This window comes from Thamnophis sirtalis, unplaced genomic scaffold, assembly GCF_051295495.1.
Source record: "Thamnophis sirtalis isolate CommonGarterSnake01/CBP01778 unplaced genomic scaffold, rThaSir2_p1.2 scaffold_6, whole genome shotgun sequence".
NCBI lineage: Eukaryota > Metazoa > Chordata > Lepidosauria > Squamata > Natricidae > Thamnophis > Thamnophis sirtalis.
In genome coordinates, this window is record NW_028261386.1 from 68,352,808 (window position 1) to 68,369,466 (window position 16,659).

General features: G+C 34.2%; 1 protein-coding gene across 7 annotated transcripts in view; it reads left to right on the forward strand.

Moving 5' to 3' along the window:
• ARID4B (AT-rich interaction domain 4B) overlaps positions 1 to 16,659 on the forward strand; it is an 84,506-nt gene that overhangs the window by 18,625 nt on the left and 49,222 nt on the right. For 6 of the 7 annotated variants that reach the window (XR_015696989.1, XM_087718077.1, XM_087718072.1 and 3 more), the window contains exons 3-8: positions 3,822 to 3,932; positions 6,138 to 6,203; positions 8,939 to 9,029; positions 10,696 to 10,775; positions 11,803 to 11,894; positions 14,234 to 14,372. Coding sequence is in view for 6 of the 7 variants with exons in the window: in XM_087718077.1 (XP_087574203.1) it covers positions 3,822 to 3,932; positions 6,138 to 6,203; positions 8,939 to 9,029; positions 10,696 to 10,775; positions 11,803 to 11,894; positions 14,234 to 14,372 (579 nt within the window). In the remaining variant the exon portion in view is untranslated. The remainder of the gene's footprint in view (positions 1 to 3,821; positions 3,933 to 6,137; positions 6,204 to 8,938; positions 9,030 to 10,695; positions 10,776 to 11,802; positions 11,895 to 14,233; positions 14,373 to 16,659) is intronic. The other variant, XM_087718074.1, reaches the window with a different exon arrangement.

Consider the following 16,659-nt stretch of genomic DNA (forward strand, 5'->3'; position numbering starts at 1 on the left):
GTTTTGGTAGATTTCGGAGTTTACAGTGGGTTGAAGCATATGCTACATTTTTGTCCAACGTATTTTCATTATATTCATTATATTTCATTATATTATATTTGGCAATTACTTTTTTAAATAAATTACACTGCGCTATGATAAAAAGGTGGTCCTTTATTTTATTTTACACTATCAGTTATACATTACCCACATACAAGACATTCTTAAATTCAGTTTTTCCAAAATTCTAAAAATACGTTTTTAAAATTTTTCACAGAGGTCACAAATGTCCAGAAAGAATGCAAGCAATAAAGTGATAAATTTTAACATACACCTGAAATTCTGCTACGACATTTTAAAAGAATTATTAAATCAAATCTTTATTTTGAATCACACACACACATGCACAGTTATGTTTTGCATTTTTCTTCCAAGCGATATAATCTGTAGTAAAATATTTCCTTAAAATGCCTTTAGTGACTCTTGTGGAACTTTGCTATTTCTAAAATTCAGGTAAAGAGATACTTTCTATGCTGTTTATAGCATTTAGAGGTCTTGTTTTCCTCATTGTTTTCATGCTTGTCTCTCACCCATTTCGGCAATCTCATTTAACACTCCAGTAATTCGGGGCAGGGAGGGAGGAGAGAAGAAAAGCTAAAATTGTGGCTGAATTTACCACATACTTTATTCTTCCTTTGGCTTAATGCTTTATAATGCAAAATTATATGGATGTGTACTTAGAAATAAATTTATTTCAGTGCATTTTGGTCTCCCGAGTCCTTGCATAACAGGGGTTTTATAATGATTTTGATACTTTTTCTTAATAAATGCTGGACATGTTTATTTAGTGTAAAGCTACTATAGTTTGTAGTATGTAGTAGAAATGTGATGATCAAGTACTTTGTTTTAGATCAGGGCCCCCCACTGGGGCCACTAAATTCATAATTTTAAATCCTATGGACCACTGATATGATCTGCCTAATGACTTGGTGGGTGGCCGTGGCTAGGTGGTCATGTGACTGGATGGGTGTGGCCAACTTGATGTCACTCACGTTGCGGGGCACCTTGCTGGCCTCTATTCACCCCTCCCCTTTCAGCCTCACCTCGCCTTCCCGCCCAGGCTCCCTAGGGCCCCAACAACTCATTGAGCTCACTTCGATGAAACTGGAAGTCAAGGATAGAGCATAGAGGCGTGGATCAACTGTCATTTTTAGTCGTCTGGAGCCTTCAGGAAAGCCTCCTGAAGGTCCCTGAAGGCTCCGGAGGACGAAAAACGACCCAGTTCTGTTCCCAAACTTCCGGTTTGCCCATAGGGCTGTTTCTTTGCACTCCGGAGGCTTCAGGGAATCTCCTGAAGGCCTCCGGGGGGGTGGAGGCTGTTTTCGCCCTCCCCAGGCTTCTATAAAGCCTCTGGAGCCTAGGGAGTGAAAAATGGTTTTAAAAAAGGCTGAACTCAGCTGGCCAATATGCACATGCGCGCTAGCCAGCTCACAAGGGCAATGCCTCAAGTGCCTTGACAAATGGCTCCGCGTGCCATAGGTTCGCCATCCCAGATATATAGTATATCTTACATATTTCAGTTATTGAAATGCACACAAAACTGTTGAAGAAATAATACTTCAATAGTGTATTTAGCATTTTCCATATATATTTGTTGTTAAGATCTCATTACAATTTCATTAAAAATTTAAAAGCTAAAAATTCATTCATATCGTCTCACCAAGTTACATTGTTAGACCTAATAACAATTATGGAAAAGTGTAGTGGATCCAGGAGCCTAGGAGTGAGTAACCTAGTGCCTACTCGTGTTTACATTGCATTCTATAAACTCCATCCAACATGAAATATAGTCGATTACGAGAGCTGTAATCCAAAACAGCTGGAAACTGCTAGATTGATTTTGTGTTTAATAGTATTTTTATTTTCAGTTATTTCTTTTTTATGACACAACTTTAGTCTAAAATGATAGCTATTCAAATGAATGTTATTTTAAAAATATGTTTTAACTATAAACAAGAAACTAGGTTAAAAAATATTTGGCTGAAAACCAAAATAGAGGTGGATTTTCAGCTTATTTAAAAAATATCAATCAGCAAGGGTTTAGGTTTTGATTCTGAGACAATATGTGGTGCTTGGCAAAATGCACCCTTACTCTGAGGAATAATGAATAGATTTATAATGGGAAAAATGATTCAAGGTAGAAATGATTGAAATCCCTTATCCCAATATGATGTATGAACTCAAAAGTCAATCTTCTGTTAGCTACCTGTCCATATATGAGAAGGTGGTGATTTTTAGAGTTATGAATATCCTTTGAAATAAGTACTTTGCAACCTGCAGTTGTGCATACAAAGCACTTATTTTTAAATCATTAAAGCAGGCAGCTTTTTCCCAGCTGAGCAGCCATGCATGCAGAAACAAGCTGGGAAAGGATGCAGTTGTTTTAATGATTAAAAAAAGATGACATGCATACAGAGATTTCTGTATTCAGCAGTGTGGATATCTGTGTGCATGCACGCGCACACACAAATTCTTGTCGAAAGTAAAACAACTACTTTCACAATAATAAATTACGCAAGTGCTGCTGTTATTGGTCACTGAATGCAGGGTTATTTCAGAGGGGAACAAAGATTTTTTCTATGCCTTTGTGAAGTCATACAGTACAATAATATGTTCATCTTAAGAGTTTCATAATTTCCAATATTTAAGGGCTATGTTGATACAACACTTGAAGCTATGACTTGCTGAAAAGTACAGTTTGAGGTTTGCATAGAGACAACAGGATTCAGATATTAGTGTGGGATCCCAATTATAGCTCCTTTGTCCCAGAAATAGTGAGGGATATTGAGAATTGTAGTTTATTGATATCAGGAAAACTGATATCAGATTGATATCATATTCTAGACCAGGGATGTCAAACTCATGTCATCACGTCGGTGTCATGTGACGTATCGGGACTCCCTCCCCTTCACTAAACTGGACATAGGCATGGACAGTGCGTGATGCATCCAGCCCAAGGGCCGCGAGTTTCACAGTCTTGTTCTAGACCCATGATATTAAGATTGAAAACTGGCTTCTCAAGGACCTACTGAACTTGCAGAGGTGAGACAGAAACTTCAGAAATTTATTGCAGCAGACTGTTTGTCCTCAGATTGAAGTTGTGCAACTATTCTAGGTGTTCCTGGGTGAAACACATAATCTTCAAAGACAGTTATTTTTCACTCCTGCATTTGGAGTTTCCAGTCTATGATAACTTTTACACTGAATATTAGCTTAAACTAGTGCCTCATTTTGAACAATTCACTTTGGTAAATGCAGGACACCCCTCCCCTTTTGCTTTCTTCTATCAATTTCATATATGTAATCCATATTTGTTCTTGAAATATATAGAAAATGAAAAATATTTTCCAAAAGGATTTTGTCATTCTATTTAATAGAATGAACATTTGATTGTATCCACTAGAATAAAGTGGTACAGTCTTGTTTCTTTTAAAAAAAGATTCACATTTTAATATTTATGAAATTACAAAGAATTTAATTGTTCCGATAGATAAATGTTTTGGAAGAAGCTTGGGCTAAAATTTAATGTTAATGTTATTTTTAAGATAGTTTTGTACTTTTTAAAGGACTTGTCTAAACTGGGTTCACAACACTTGCTTATTTTGTTTTGTCTTAATGTGTTACATAAATCAAGTGGTTTAAGAGTGCTTTATGAATTCAGTTATTGTGATTTAATAAATAATTATTAAAACAAAACCTGACTCACAGTGACGTAAGACTCCAGTTTGAATAAGTCAGAAATTCCAGAAAAGGTTAAAAGCCCACTTCCACTTCTTTCCTAGGCCCTTGATGAACCGCCATATTTGACAGTAGGCACTGATGTGAGTGCAAAATATAGAGGTGCCTTTTGTGAAGCCAAGATAAAAACAGCAAAAAGACTGGTTAAAGTCAAGGTATGTATATACATGCATTTTAAAATTCATTTTAGGTATATGTAGAATACATATCTAAAGAACTTTTGAGTAATAATCTCTTGTACCTATTTTCCATCAGAGTAAATGTTTGTCAGTCTACACTTTTTCTTTCATTTGATTAGCTAGGCTCATAGCAATTGAAGGCATATAAAAAATAAAGAACATTAGAGTTTGGATAGAAATTTAGTAATTATTTCTGCTAAATTTGCCTATAACATTAATATAATGAATCTGGATAAAAGGAACAGCACTGTATGATTGTATGTGCATGCATTCCCATATAATAGCAACTTTCTGAATCCTTCTAATTATGATTGCAATAGCACTTTGCAATAGCACTTGAACTTATATAGTGCTTTACAGCCCTCTAAGCGGTTTACAGAGTCAGCATATTGTCCCCAACAATCTGGGTCCTCATTTTACAAACCTTGGAAGGATGGAAGGCTGAGTCAACCTTGAGCCTGGTGAGATTTGATCTGCCAAACTGCTGGCAGCCAGTGATCATCTGAATTAGCCTGCAATATTGCACTCTAACCACTGCGCCACCGTAGCTTTTATATGATACTCTTAAAATACTGGCTTTCTAATCTATAGTCTGCATGCAGTTGCAGAAAATCCACTTATTTTACATAGGCTTGCATAAGAGAAGTTGAGTCAGTTGTTTCCATAAATCCAAATATTTATTGTTTCAAATATTGTGTTTGCTATCTGGCTAGGACCTATTTCCATTTACTCTTGAATAAGTAACATATGGATTGTAATCCTGTTTGCAAGATTGAAAGCAAGAATTGCTTAATGTGATCAATTTCTTAATTAAGTATCTGTAATCCAAGTAGGACAAAATAATTAGACCTTTTGGCCAAAACAAAAATCAATCTCACCTTCAAAAATCTCAGATTTGGCATACTTTGAAGTAAGCTCTCTCTTGTTTTCAAATATTCTTGTTATCAGTTGTGTTAAAGCAAACTTTCTTCTTCTTCTTCTTGCTTTTTCCAATTATGGGAAGCTAATTTGAGCTATCACACACAAAAATTAAATGTGCACACTTATCACTAGCCAATTTGTACCTACTCTCAGTAAGAATAATAGCCTTTGTGATCTTAATCTTTAAGATCCTTAGGGCTATATTTAGATTGCTGTTTCAGGAATTTTTGGCTCCACCTCATGAAACTCCTTTTAACATAATCTTAAAATCTGATCCAGAAATTCCCCCAAGCAAACTTGAAGACTTTAGGGTTCATTTTATTGATGCTGGAATTGGACTTCACTCCATGTACTGACCTTCCATTGACACTACATGTATCAATGGAATAGTATTTAATCTTTGTCTTGTAGCAATTTTTGGTGTTATTTTACCAGAGATAGTGAAATCTGACTATTTCCTACTTAGTTCATTGGCTTCCAGGTTTTTTTTTTATTAAAAAAGCGGAGTTTTTAAGGGCCTGAGTATTCCCCAGACACTATATTTTTAGAGTAACAATGAGAAATGCTTATTGATAGCGGAATACTCATATCTCTTTGCATCTACATCCTAATTGTTTTCTATCCATATGGTTTAGAGAATGATAAATTGATGTGAACAGTTTGATTTCATTTTACCTTGCTGTGGCTATGTGGTTAAGTTGGAACCACAGAATTTTGCTTACATCTATATTTCAGATATTTTGTAAGCAAGGCAAAAGAAAGTTGTAGAGAATGAAGATGAAAGAATAGTTGATGCTATGAACTACTGGTATAATTGTAACTTAATGATATTGTTAATAATTGGATTTATATGTTTTCTTTTAAAGTCTCAGAAACATCTGTCTTCCAACAGTAATGGTTAGGTTGGTCTGAGAGTTACTTGTTCAAAATAATTTAATTACCTAACGTAACTTACTGTTGGAAGATAGATGCAGAGATTTAAAGAAATGTTTCCTGTGTCTGCATCTATATCCTTGTGTTCCTTTATAAAGTAGAGAAGGATATTAAATCAACTGATCTTTATAAATGTGTAATTAATACTATTACAATCTAGTTGTTCCACTACAAGAGAAAATTGGTAACAAATGAAAAAACATGGACATTGTGAGTTTCATTTGAACTTCAGTAGCATAAACTACTGCAAATAGGTTTAACTCAGGTTCAGAAATATGATAACCATTCTTAAATTGTTTTAAATATGTCTACAATTTTGTTTTCTAGGTAACATTTAGGCATGATTCATCAACTTTAGAAGTTCAGGATGATCACATAAAAGGCCCTTTAAAGGTAATATATTTGAATTATTGCTGGAAAAAAAAATTCTTGGAAAATTTAGAGCGTAGTTGAAATATATTAGAATTGAACAGTTCAACACTTGACATTATCAAGTGTTTGACATCCTCTGAATAGAAACATTTGTTATTTAAAAACACTGAAATGTAATTTGCAAACTAATGCTGTGTGTTGTAGAATTTAAGAGTCTATTCTTTGGTAAGATTTTATTGTTTTCTGTGTAGTGAATAGTACAGAAAAATATGTAATGTACATTCATTTATTTATTCAATTTATATAGTTGCCCATCTCAAATAAGTGACTCTGGGTAGATATATAAATTCAATATTTGGGGGGGATCAGGCAACATTTTCTGCTAAATATTTGTGAAAGTATCATTATCTACATATAAGGTTCCTTGGAATTCATTTAGCAGTCTGTATATTTTTATTAAAGATATATTGAGATGACCAGTGTGCAGCCAGTGAACTTCAGGCTGCACGTAGCTCTCAGAATCTTTGGCTTCAATCTGCCACACATCCCCATCTCTGGATTACATTTCTTACAGACTTGACATAAAACATGGCTGGAAGAAGTGCTATTGTTGTATGAAAGAAATACTCATCTCTTTTTCACAAGTGCCAACCACAGAGCTCATCAGTTTCACAGAAAAAACAACAACAACTAAGCACATACAGGAAAATTCCTAGTAAAAGAAAATCTGCAAAAAAAATAAAAATTCTAGACTTTTTTGAGAGAATCACCAGTCAGGTGACTGGTGTCAGTAGCATATAACAAAGCTTTGATAGAGTTACTCATCAAACGCTCTTAAGTAAACCCAATGGTCATAGACCAAGAAAATCTGTCTTTTTATGACTTGCTAGCTGAGTAAACAACAGAAAGCAAATAATAGGAATAACAGGAATAGCTTCATAAATTATTTTAATGTAGTAGTAAGCAATGAATTGGCAAAATTTGCAGATGATACCAAATGATTTGAGGTAATGAAAATCAAAAGTGATTGCAAAAAGATGTAAGAAGGGTCTGTTTCAACTGAATAAATGGTCAGTCAAATGGAAAATGCAATTCAGTTCATTTAAGTAAATATAATGTGATACATTGGGCAAAAAAGTCAACAAATGAACTGATAGGATTGGATTGCCTACAACCAACTAATAGAAAGAATGTTGGATATGTTGGATAGCTCAATGGAGTTATCAATCCAAAATGTAACAACTCTAGCATATTCCATGCTAATTAGGAAATTGACTGAAAATAAAGCTGCCAATAGCAAATAGCTTTTGCACAAATCTATGGAAAACCCGTCTCCTACGATGGAGAGAAAATAGTTTCCTTTCGTTGGCTAGAATATTAATTGATCCTTACCTTTGTACTCATAGAAAATATAAAACTAGAAAGAAAGGAAAGATGATGTTAATAAAAATGAATATATGAATATTAAATTGAACATTTTAAAAATAATTGGTGCTTTCTTTTCTTTCTTGTCCAAAATAAGTCTTTTATAGTGATTAGAGATGTCCTCTTCGATCTTTTTTGATATGCAGAGAAATTGAAACTATATTGCACACTCTTTCAGACTTTTAACCCTAAGTACTAATAAGCTTGTCTGCTTTTTGTTTTACATACTATTTTAGTAAGCCATTTTGACATCAACTCTTTTTCACCATCTGCTGGCAGTAAGGAAGTAATATAAAGCGCATCACTGTACATGAAAATAGATTTTTTTAGAAACAATACTTTTACAAATAATTTGAACAGGCTGATCAATGATTATTTTATAAATTCTGGCCTTATTCCAATGGGAATTTTTAAAGACTACTTCACACTGCTATAAATAAGGGTAAAATAATTTTCAAATCTTAATACATTAACTTTGCTTTATAACTTAATTGAACATTGGGATTTATTTATAGTACTCCTTGAATTGCTATCCATACAGTTCTTTGTGTGACAAAATTAAGCAGATATGTATTATGGGTGTTTCAGCCATCCTTGCATTGGTACATTTCAGTAATATATGTCACATTTCAATAGCAGGAATGTTACTGCTATAACTTTTCTTCTGTTTTGAAGAATTATCAGTGTAAGACTCTTAATTATTCAGAACATTTTAGTAATAGAATTTAGATAATCATAATAAAATTATTTTTATGTCCAAAATAAAATTAGTATCCGTATTGCAAAACTGCAGCTTGTTCAAGCTGGCATTCAAAGTCTGCTACTCAGGTGGTTTTTTATCCTTGTGTATATATTCCTGAAGGACAGAACTATTGTCATAAAAATAGTCTGTAATATGCAATCAGAAAATAAAGTTGTCTACTCCCTCCCTCCATCCCATCAATTTTTTGAATCTTCAACACATCATATTTTGCCTTTTTTAAAAATCATTTTTATATGGTGTGTGTTTGTGTGTCCTCAGTATTGATTCCTGGCAACTGCCTTGAGAAATCCCTGCAGTTTCATTGGTGGGATTTTCAATTTTTCCTTTATTTTCTACCTAAGGCTGAGAAAAAGTGGATGGCTCAAGGTCACCTTGTCTAAGGTGGGAAAGGAATTCATGGTTTCCTCAGATTTCTAGTCTGGTGGTATAACTGCTACACCAAACTGGTTTTCATATGCTACTGTTACATTAGTATAAAAACTAAATTCAATAAAATAAGACGTGAAGTGGTTCAGTATTTCATAACCAAGTGCCTCTTTAAAAACCTTTAAAGTTGTTTTTGTTGTAGGTAGGAACTGTGGTGGAAGTCAGGAATCCAGATGGAACTTATCAGGAGGCTGTCATCAATAAATTGACAGACGCTAGTTGGTATACTGTAGGTAAGGAAAACTACTTTTTACACAATTGAAAAATTAAGTTTGTAAAAAATGTACTTTCTCCTGTAATATTCACCAAGGGTTGGTCTTTGTATTCAGTGAGTACTTTTAGTTTCAATATAACATTTCCATTGACATGCAATCACTTATGAATGTTTTGAGACAGAATCTACTTGATGATGATAAAAAGACAAATAGAAATAGGAAACAAGAGAATTGTGCAACAGCTTTAAATAATAACTTCTTGCCAATTCATAGAATTTAGAATCTGACTTGTAACATTTTAAAACTTCAAGGTATATGTTGCATTAAGGCCTTTTTGGTCCTAATTTTTCTGATTTGTTTTTGATTGTTCTGAATATTGTACTAATTCTATGCTTTTGGGGCATCTCATCTTCCCAGCTGCTTCTAGAAATTCTAGAACAAATTCCAGTTGTGTATGTGTGTGTGTGTGTATGTATGTACGTATGTATGTATATATGTATATGTATATGTATATGTGTGTGTATGTATGTATATATGTGTGTGTGTGTGTGTTTGTGTGAGAGTTCTAGTGCTACTTCACAAACAAAGGTATTTGGATGACCTTGGGCCAGTCTCAACTCTAGGAAGGAGGCTATGGCAAACCACTTCTGAAAAACCTTGCTAAGGAAACTGCGGGAACTAGGCCAAGCAGTGTCTGAGAATTGGAATCCAATTCTCAGACACTGCTTGGCCTAGTTCCCGCAGTTTCCTTAGCAAGGTTTTTCAGAAGTGGTTTGCCATAGCCTCCTTCCTAGAGTTGAGACTGGCCCAAGGTCATCCAAATACCTTTGTTTGTGAAGTAGCACTAGAACTCACAGTCTCCGGTTTCTTCCCTGATGCTTAACTAAATGAAACTAGCTCTCTTATACAGGTAGTTCTTGACTGGTCACTTAGCAACCATTTGAAGTTACCTAAAAAGGGGACAAAATAGCCATGTGATCTGGATTGAACTTGGTAGTACGTACCATTAATAAGTTGTGATGTATCCCATCATCATAGTTCAGTACTATTTTTTTCTCTCTCTCTCTCTCTCTCTCTCTCTCTCTCTCTCTCTCTCTCTCTCTCTCTCTCTCCCTCCCTCCCTCCCTCCCTCCCTCCCTCCCTCCCTCCCTCCCTCCCTCACATACACACAAACTAATATAAAGTATTATCTATCAAAATTTTAAGATTCTTCTGTCTCTTGTATTCTATGTCCCCTTCCTTTTTCTGGCTTTCTGCTATACCATTTTTTAAAGCAATCAAAATATTAAAGCAGTGGCTATGATATTATTTCCTGACACAACTACAACATGTAGAATTGATGTATAATTTGTACTCAACTTACTTTTATTTTCTCTGTAAAATACTCTATAAAAAGAACAATCATTTCTACAAAGAATTCTTAAAGGCTAGACTCTTACACTGCACAGGTTTGCTTAGGTTAGAGCCTATAGTATTTCATAGTATTTCTGGTGTTTCTGATTAAGTGAAACTCTGTCAATATAGCTTGGAAATGTACATTTACTTTTAGCTAGAAGTCATGATAAAATTGATGTGTGAAATTTATGGAACAAGTAGGCTTTAATTGAAATTTAATTAAACTTAAGGAAATTTAAAAAAACTGTACAAAATTTTACATTGTGTTTCATTTTACAATTGTTAACAGTATTTGATGATGGAGATGAGAAAACTCTTAGACGCTCTTCACTTTGCTTGAAAGGAGAAAGACATTTTGCTGAAAGTGAGGTAAACATTTTCTTTTTAATTTAGCTGTGCAATAGAAATTAAGCTTGCTCTGCTAATATTTGCCCACTGATTAATGGAATGTATAAGTTGTGCTTCACTGTCAGTAGTGGGGTGTAGTTGTGAAATCTAGAAAAATATGTGATTCTGTTAAAGAAAATCTCTGTTACTGTCACGTGTTCATGTGTCAGTGGCTTGAGTAGCATACATTTTAAAATTAGGTAAATTAGGTAAAGACATTTATTTGTACAATAAGATGTGTGTTTAATGGACATTATAATTAGATTTCAATTATGGTAAAAGGGGTTAAAAGAATAGAACAATGTTGTATAACTCATACTAAGAACAAATAATTACTTACAGCTTAATAATTTACAATAATAGGAACCTTTAATTTAATTAAAAAACAAAAAATATGAGGTATTGTAGTTTTAATTCTTAAAATGTACAGTCTCCTCATTTTGATTGCTCCTACACTACATCTTCCCTCCTGCACACAAAAAAGTATTTTATGTGGGATGAGATGTATGACAAAAATGGAAATAATACAGAAGAAATCGTGGTGGCTAACATTTATTGCATGGAATTATCCCACGTGGATTGTCCCACCGCAAGTTGTCATACAGCAAGATGGCTATGGCAGATTGACCACAGTGAATTGCCCTAGACCCCTTCCTTTGGGAAAGATGACCACAAGAAAGTGGGGCTTTGGCTCTACCTTCTGAATAGAGATTTCTTCTCCAGACACATTGCCCTTTTATGATATTTACCTTACTGAAGGTAGGAAAGGAGAAGATGGCATTCGAGATAGATTTATGATCTCTATAAAACAGTGTCTCTTTATAGACACTCTGTATTGTGCTGTTTGTTTCTATTTTCATGCTCCTTGCAGGTTGAATTCATAATGGGGCCCATTATCTGAATTATTCTTTGTTTGGTTTTTTTAAACAAATGTGTTTGTTCGTATTCTGACAAATATGTGTTGTGAAATTCTCTGCAATAATAGAAAATATAATGTTTTTGTCAACAGACATTAGATCAGCTCCCTCTTACCAATCCTGAACATTTTGGGACTCCTGTCATCGGAAAGAAAACTAATAGAGGAAGAAGATCTAATCACATGTAAGTTTTATATTTATCTGGTTCATGATTACCTTCATTTTAAAATTATTTGAACTGAGTAAAAAAAGCAACATATAATTCAAAGTAGAAGCTGAAACTGTGGAAAGTTACCTGGGGAAAAAAGGAGCAACTTTTGGTTTTTTTTTAAATATAGGCAAGGTTTAGAATGATTAAGGAAAAAAGTTGTTATTAATCTCTTATATCTACAGTTTAGATTGGCAAAAGCTTAGTGGAAGAACTATGTAGTTCACTTACTTGCTTTATTCAAAGGATGATCCATTATTTCTGAGAACCAGGCAGAAAGGAAGATGTTCTGTTCCACTGTTTACAAACTTAGGAGGAAACTGGTTAGTGTTATGAAGGCGTGTTCCATAAGCTGCTGAAAATGCTTTTGATCACCTCTGAATATACTATTCATTCATTCAAATGAATACTCCTCTTTTGGAGGCTGGGAGTTGGAGGTGCATTAAATATGAAAGCATAAGCTTTTATTTGTATTTAGTACCACAAAATTATTACTCTCACTACTGTGCATAGGATGTTGGTGAAAAATATGCCCTGAAGGTTTTAATCTAGCCTCATGATAAACACTTTAAAAGATCCACAACTCTACCTCAGTAGGATGTTGAATGTCATCTGACTTGCGAGGCCCATCATCTAGCATTATATAGCTGCTGATATAAGAAGCTGAAGTGAAGAATTATGGTGGAAACATGCAACATAAGCAGCATGAAGCTGCTGAAAATGATTTTGATTACTTCTGAATATACTGAATATAACATGGGAAAACTCAACACAGTGAAAGATAAAATAAACTGGCCACACATTGACATCTGAGGCATCAGAGAATTAAGATGGACTAGAATTGGACATAGAAAATCACTCTGGGTGCAAACCCCCCCAGTCTCCCCCCCCCCCCCCAAAAAAACCCAACCAAACAGAGAAGGAATAGCATTGCTTTTATAACCAGGAGAGATATAGACTTAACTGCAATGCAATCATTGACCTAACAATACAATTAAACTTTACTATAGTGATTATCCAAGCTTATGGTCTAACACTGATGCAAAAGAAGAGGAGACTGATGAGATTTAGGAGGAGCTGATGAGTTCAAAATGAAATTGACAAAAATATGCAAGCAAAATATGTGCCATTTGTGATTGATTGATGACTGGGATATTAAGGAAGAAAATAAAGTGTTGTCCAAGAAAATGAAATAATGTAGGAGACTGACCAATTTCTAAAAATGACTTACCAACTTCTATGAATCAATGATTCCCCCCCTCCCCCCAACCACACACATGCATGCACAAATACTGACATTACAAGTCTTTACCATACGACTCCTTGTATCATTTACCATATGGAGTATACAGAAATCAGGTTGGCTATATTATTGATACAAAGAAGTGGAGCAAGTCAGCTACAACAGTGAAGACATGGTCAATGATTGACAGTGGAGTGGATCATAAACTTCATACGTGCAAATACCAATTTAAGCTAAAATAGCAGCAGAAGAAAGCCAATCATTTCCCAGGATCTTGACTAGATGTAACCCATTTTCAAACAGAATTTCCAGAATCACTTTGAAGTCCTACATCTCATTGACAAGGAAACTGACACTTAAGTCAGAGAAGTTCTTAAGGATGAATGTGAAAAGAGATTTACCAAAGACCAAGAAGCGAAAGAAAGCAAGCCGGATGTCAAAACAAATGGTGTACATTACTAAAAGATGCTAGAAGGGAACTTGACAAAGAATTTCTAGGTGTGCTTGTAGAAGAATATTATTGTAAAGACATTGAAATTTGAAATAGACATTGAATAACAAGAAAAAAATCTCAGAATTTCCAAAGAACTCAGAAGAAGATTCCAAACTTGAATTGATGTGCTAAGGGCATAATTGAACAGACAGTAATTAATTCCCAGATCAAAAAAAGATGGAAGGCATCTAAGGAGTCTATGAAATCCTGTACAATAGAAATGACAGCATCAGGATAACTTAGAAAATAATTCCTACTTAGAAGAATTTCTACAGGGTTATGATGGCAATTGTCAAACCAGGATAACATAATTTACAGTATTATATCATAATTAAGGCTGAATCAACATGCCCTTTGATGCTCTATTACTATGTTAATGGAAAGCTATTCTTCCAGGATCAGCCACCAAATTAATTCATTTATTTATTTTATTCACTCATTCTATAGTTCTCCCCTCCAGTTTTCTCTAAAGTCATAAACCATAAGCCTATAGCTAAACAAAAATTCACTTTTCATACTAATCCTAAAACTATGAATTGTTTAATAAACATTTAAATGGTGACATCTTTTCACTTACAGCCCAGAAGAAGAATCTTCCTCATCTTCAAGTGATGAGGATGAAGATGACAGAAAACAAACTGATGAATTATTAGGAAAAGTTGTATGTGTAGAAACTATTAGTACGGATAAAAAGAAAAATATTTGCTTTCCAGGTTTGGTAAGTACTTACTTATTGCATTGTTTAATTTTTTTTAAGATAATACAATCCTAGAAATAAGATTGCAATTTTAGTTGCAATCTTTAATAAATTAGTGCTTTGATACAAAACAAATAAATGCAGAATAGCACACATATTATTATATATGCAGGAGACTATATTGATAAAGGCCTTATTTTGAACTTTTGATATGCTTAAATTATAAATGTGTAAATTTGTGTTTGTTTGTACTCAATATAGAGTGTATGTTTATGAAACATGGAACTCTACTTTCTCATTTTCTTTTTTAAATACTAAGTACACTCTATTAACATTTTTTGCTGTTGGTCCATCAAGCTACATAGAGAATTTGAAAAGTCAAAATCTGCTGTATTATGATACAAAACTTATATTTTGGTGGAGTGCTTATATACAGAGATGGTGTAACCTGGGATGCTGGGATGCAAATAGTAGGATGAGCTTTTAGGATTGTGTTGCAGATGCAGTCCCAACAGATATTTTATGCTACTGATCAGTAAGAATATAGCAACATTAGTAAGGAGTAAGTAGAATTTCTTTCTGTTTTTTGAGATGATCTTAAATGCTATCATGCCATTGCCATATCCACTGGGAAGTGACAGATAAATAAAATTTCTGCTAATTTAGAGCATACTTACAGACTTGAAGAGAAATCCTGGAGTACATTTTTAAATTTTGCTTTAGTCTTAGAATACAAATTCTAGGTCACTTATGAATCAGACCTCTAAGTTTGGTAACTTGACTTTATAACCAGGTAATAGTAGGGTTGCATGACCAGGATCTTACAGAATATATATATATACATACATACACACATACATACATATACGTATGTATATATACATACATACATACACACATACATACATACATACATATACATACACATATACACATATACACATATACATACACATACACATACACATACACATACATACATACATATACATACACATACACATACACATACATACATACATATACATATACATACATACATACATACATTGCTATGAAATAGCAGTAAAATTAGTAAAATTTAAAAAGTAAAATTTAAATAATAGCTCAATAGACCTGAGATTACAGCAAATTGTCCATAGTGCCCAGAAATGTATTAAATCCTGACAGAAATATCATATGCATTTGAAGGTTGGCATATGTTGAAATAGCTTACTAACATATCTTTATTTGTGTCTAACTTCCACTTCTGCACCATCCAGAAAAGTATTATTATTATTATTATACAATTGTATCACAGCGGCCAGTTGTTTCGCCGGATTTGGCATTGGTTACTAGTCGGGCCCCACCCAGGGGCCTAGGACGTTGTAACGTATTTTCGTAATATGCGTGCAGATCCAAGCAGTGCGGCTTTTTGCATTTGACTGATGGTGATTTTGTCAATTTTTAACTGTTTTAAATGTAATTCCGGTGCTTTTGGAATAGCACCCAGTGTGCCAATTACCACTGGAATTATCACTGCTGGTTTGTGCCATAGTCGTTGAATTTCGATTTTTAAGTCCTGGTATCTTGCTATTTTTTCATGTTCCTTCTCGGCGACCCTGCTATCACCTGGTATTGCGATGTCTATGATTGTGACCTTATTTTTCTCAACCAGTGTGATGTCTGGTGTATTATGCGCCAGTATTTTGTCGGTTTGTATACGGAAATCCCACAAGATCTTGACCATCTGATTTTCGGTGACTTTTTCAGGCTGATGTTCCCACCAGTTTGTTGCTGTTTTAATATTATAATTTTTGCACAAATTCCAATGGATCATTTGTGCTACTGAATTGTGCCGCAATGTATAATCAGTCTGCGCGATTTTTTTACAGCAGCTGAGTATGTGATCAACAGTTTCATCAGCTTCTTTGCAAAGTCTGCATTTGGCATCATCAGAGGATTTTTCAATTTTGGCCTTAATGGCATTTCTGCGGATAGCTTGTTCTTGCGCAGCCAGGATTAGCGACTCTGTTTCTTTCTTTAATGTACCTGTTGTTAACCATAACCAAGTTTGTTCACTGTCCACTTTATCTTTTATTTTTTCCAGAAATTGGCCATGCAGTGCTTTGTTCTGCCAACTCTCCATTCTTGATTTTATCACCTCTTTTCTGTATTCTTGTTTCGTCTGTTGGGCCTTCAGTAGATTTTTGTTCTTTACTTCGATTAATAGATATTCTTGACTTTCTTTTAAATAATCAGCCAGTGCATATTTTTCTTCTTCAACTATTTGCTTCACTTGTAATAATCCTCTGCCACCTGATTTTCG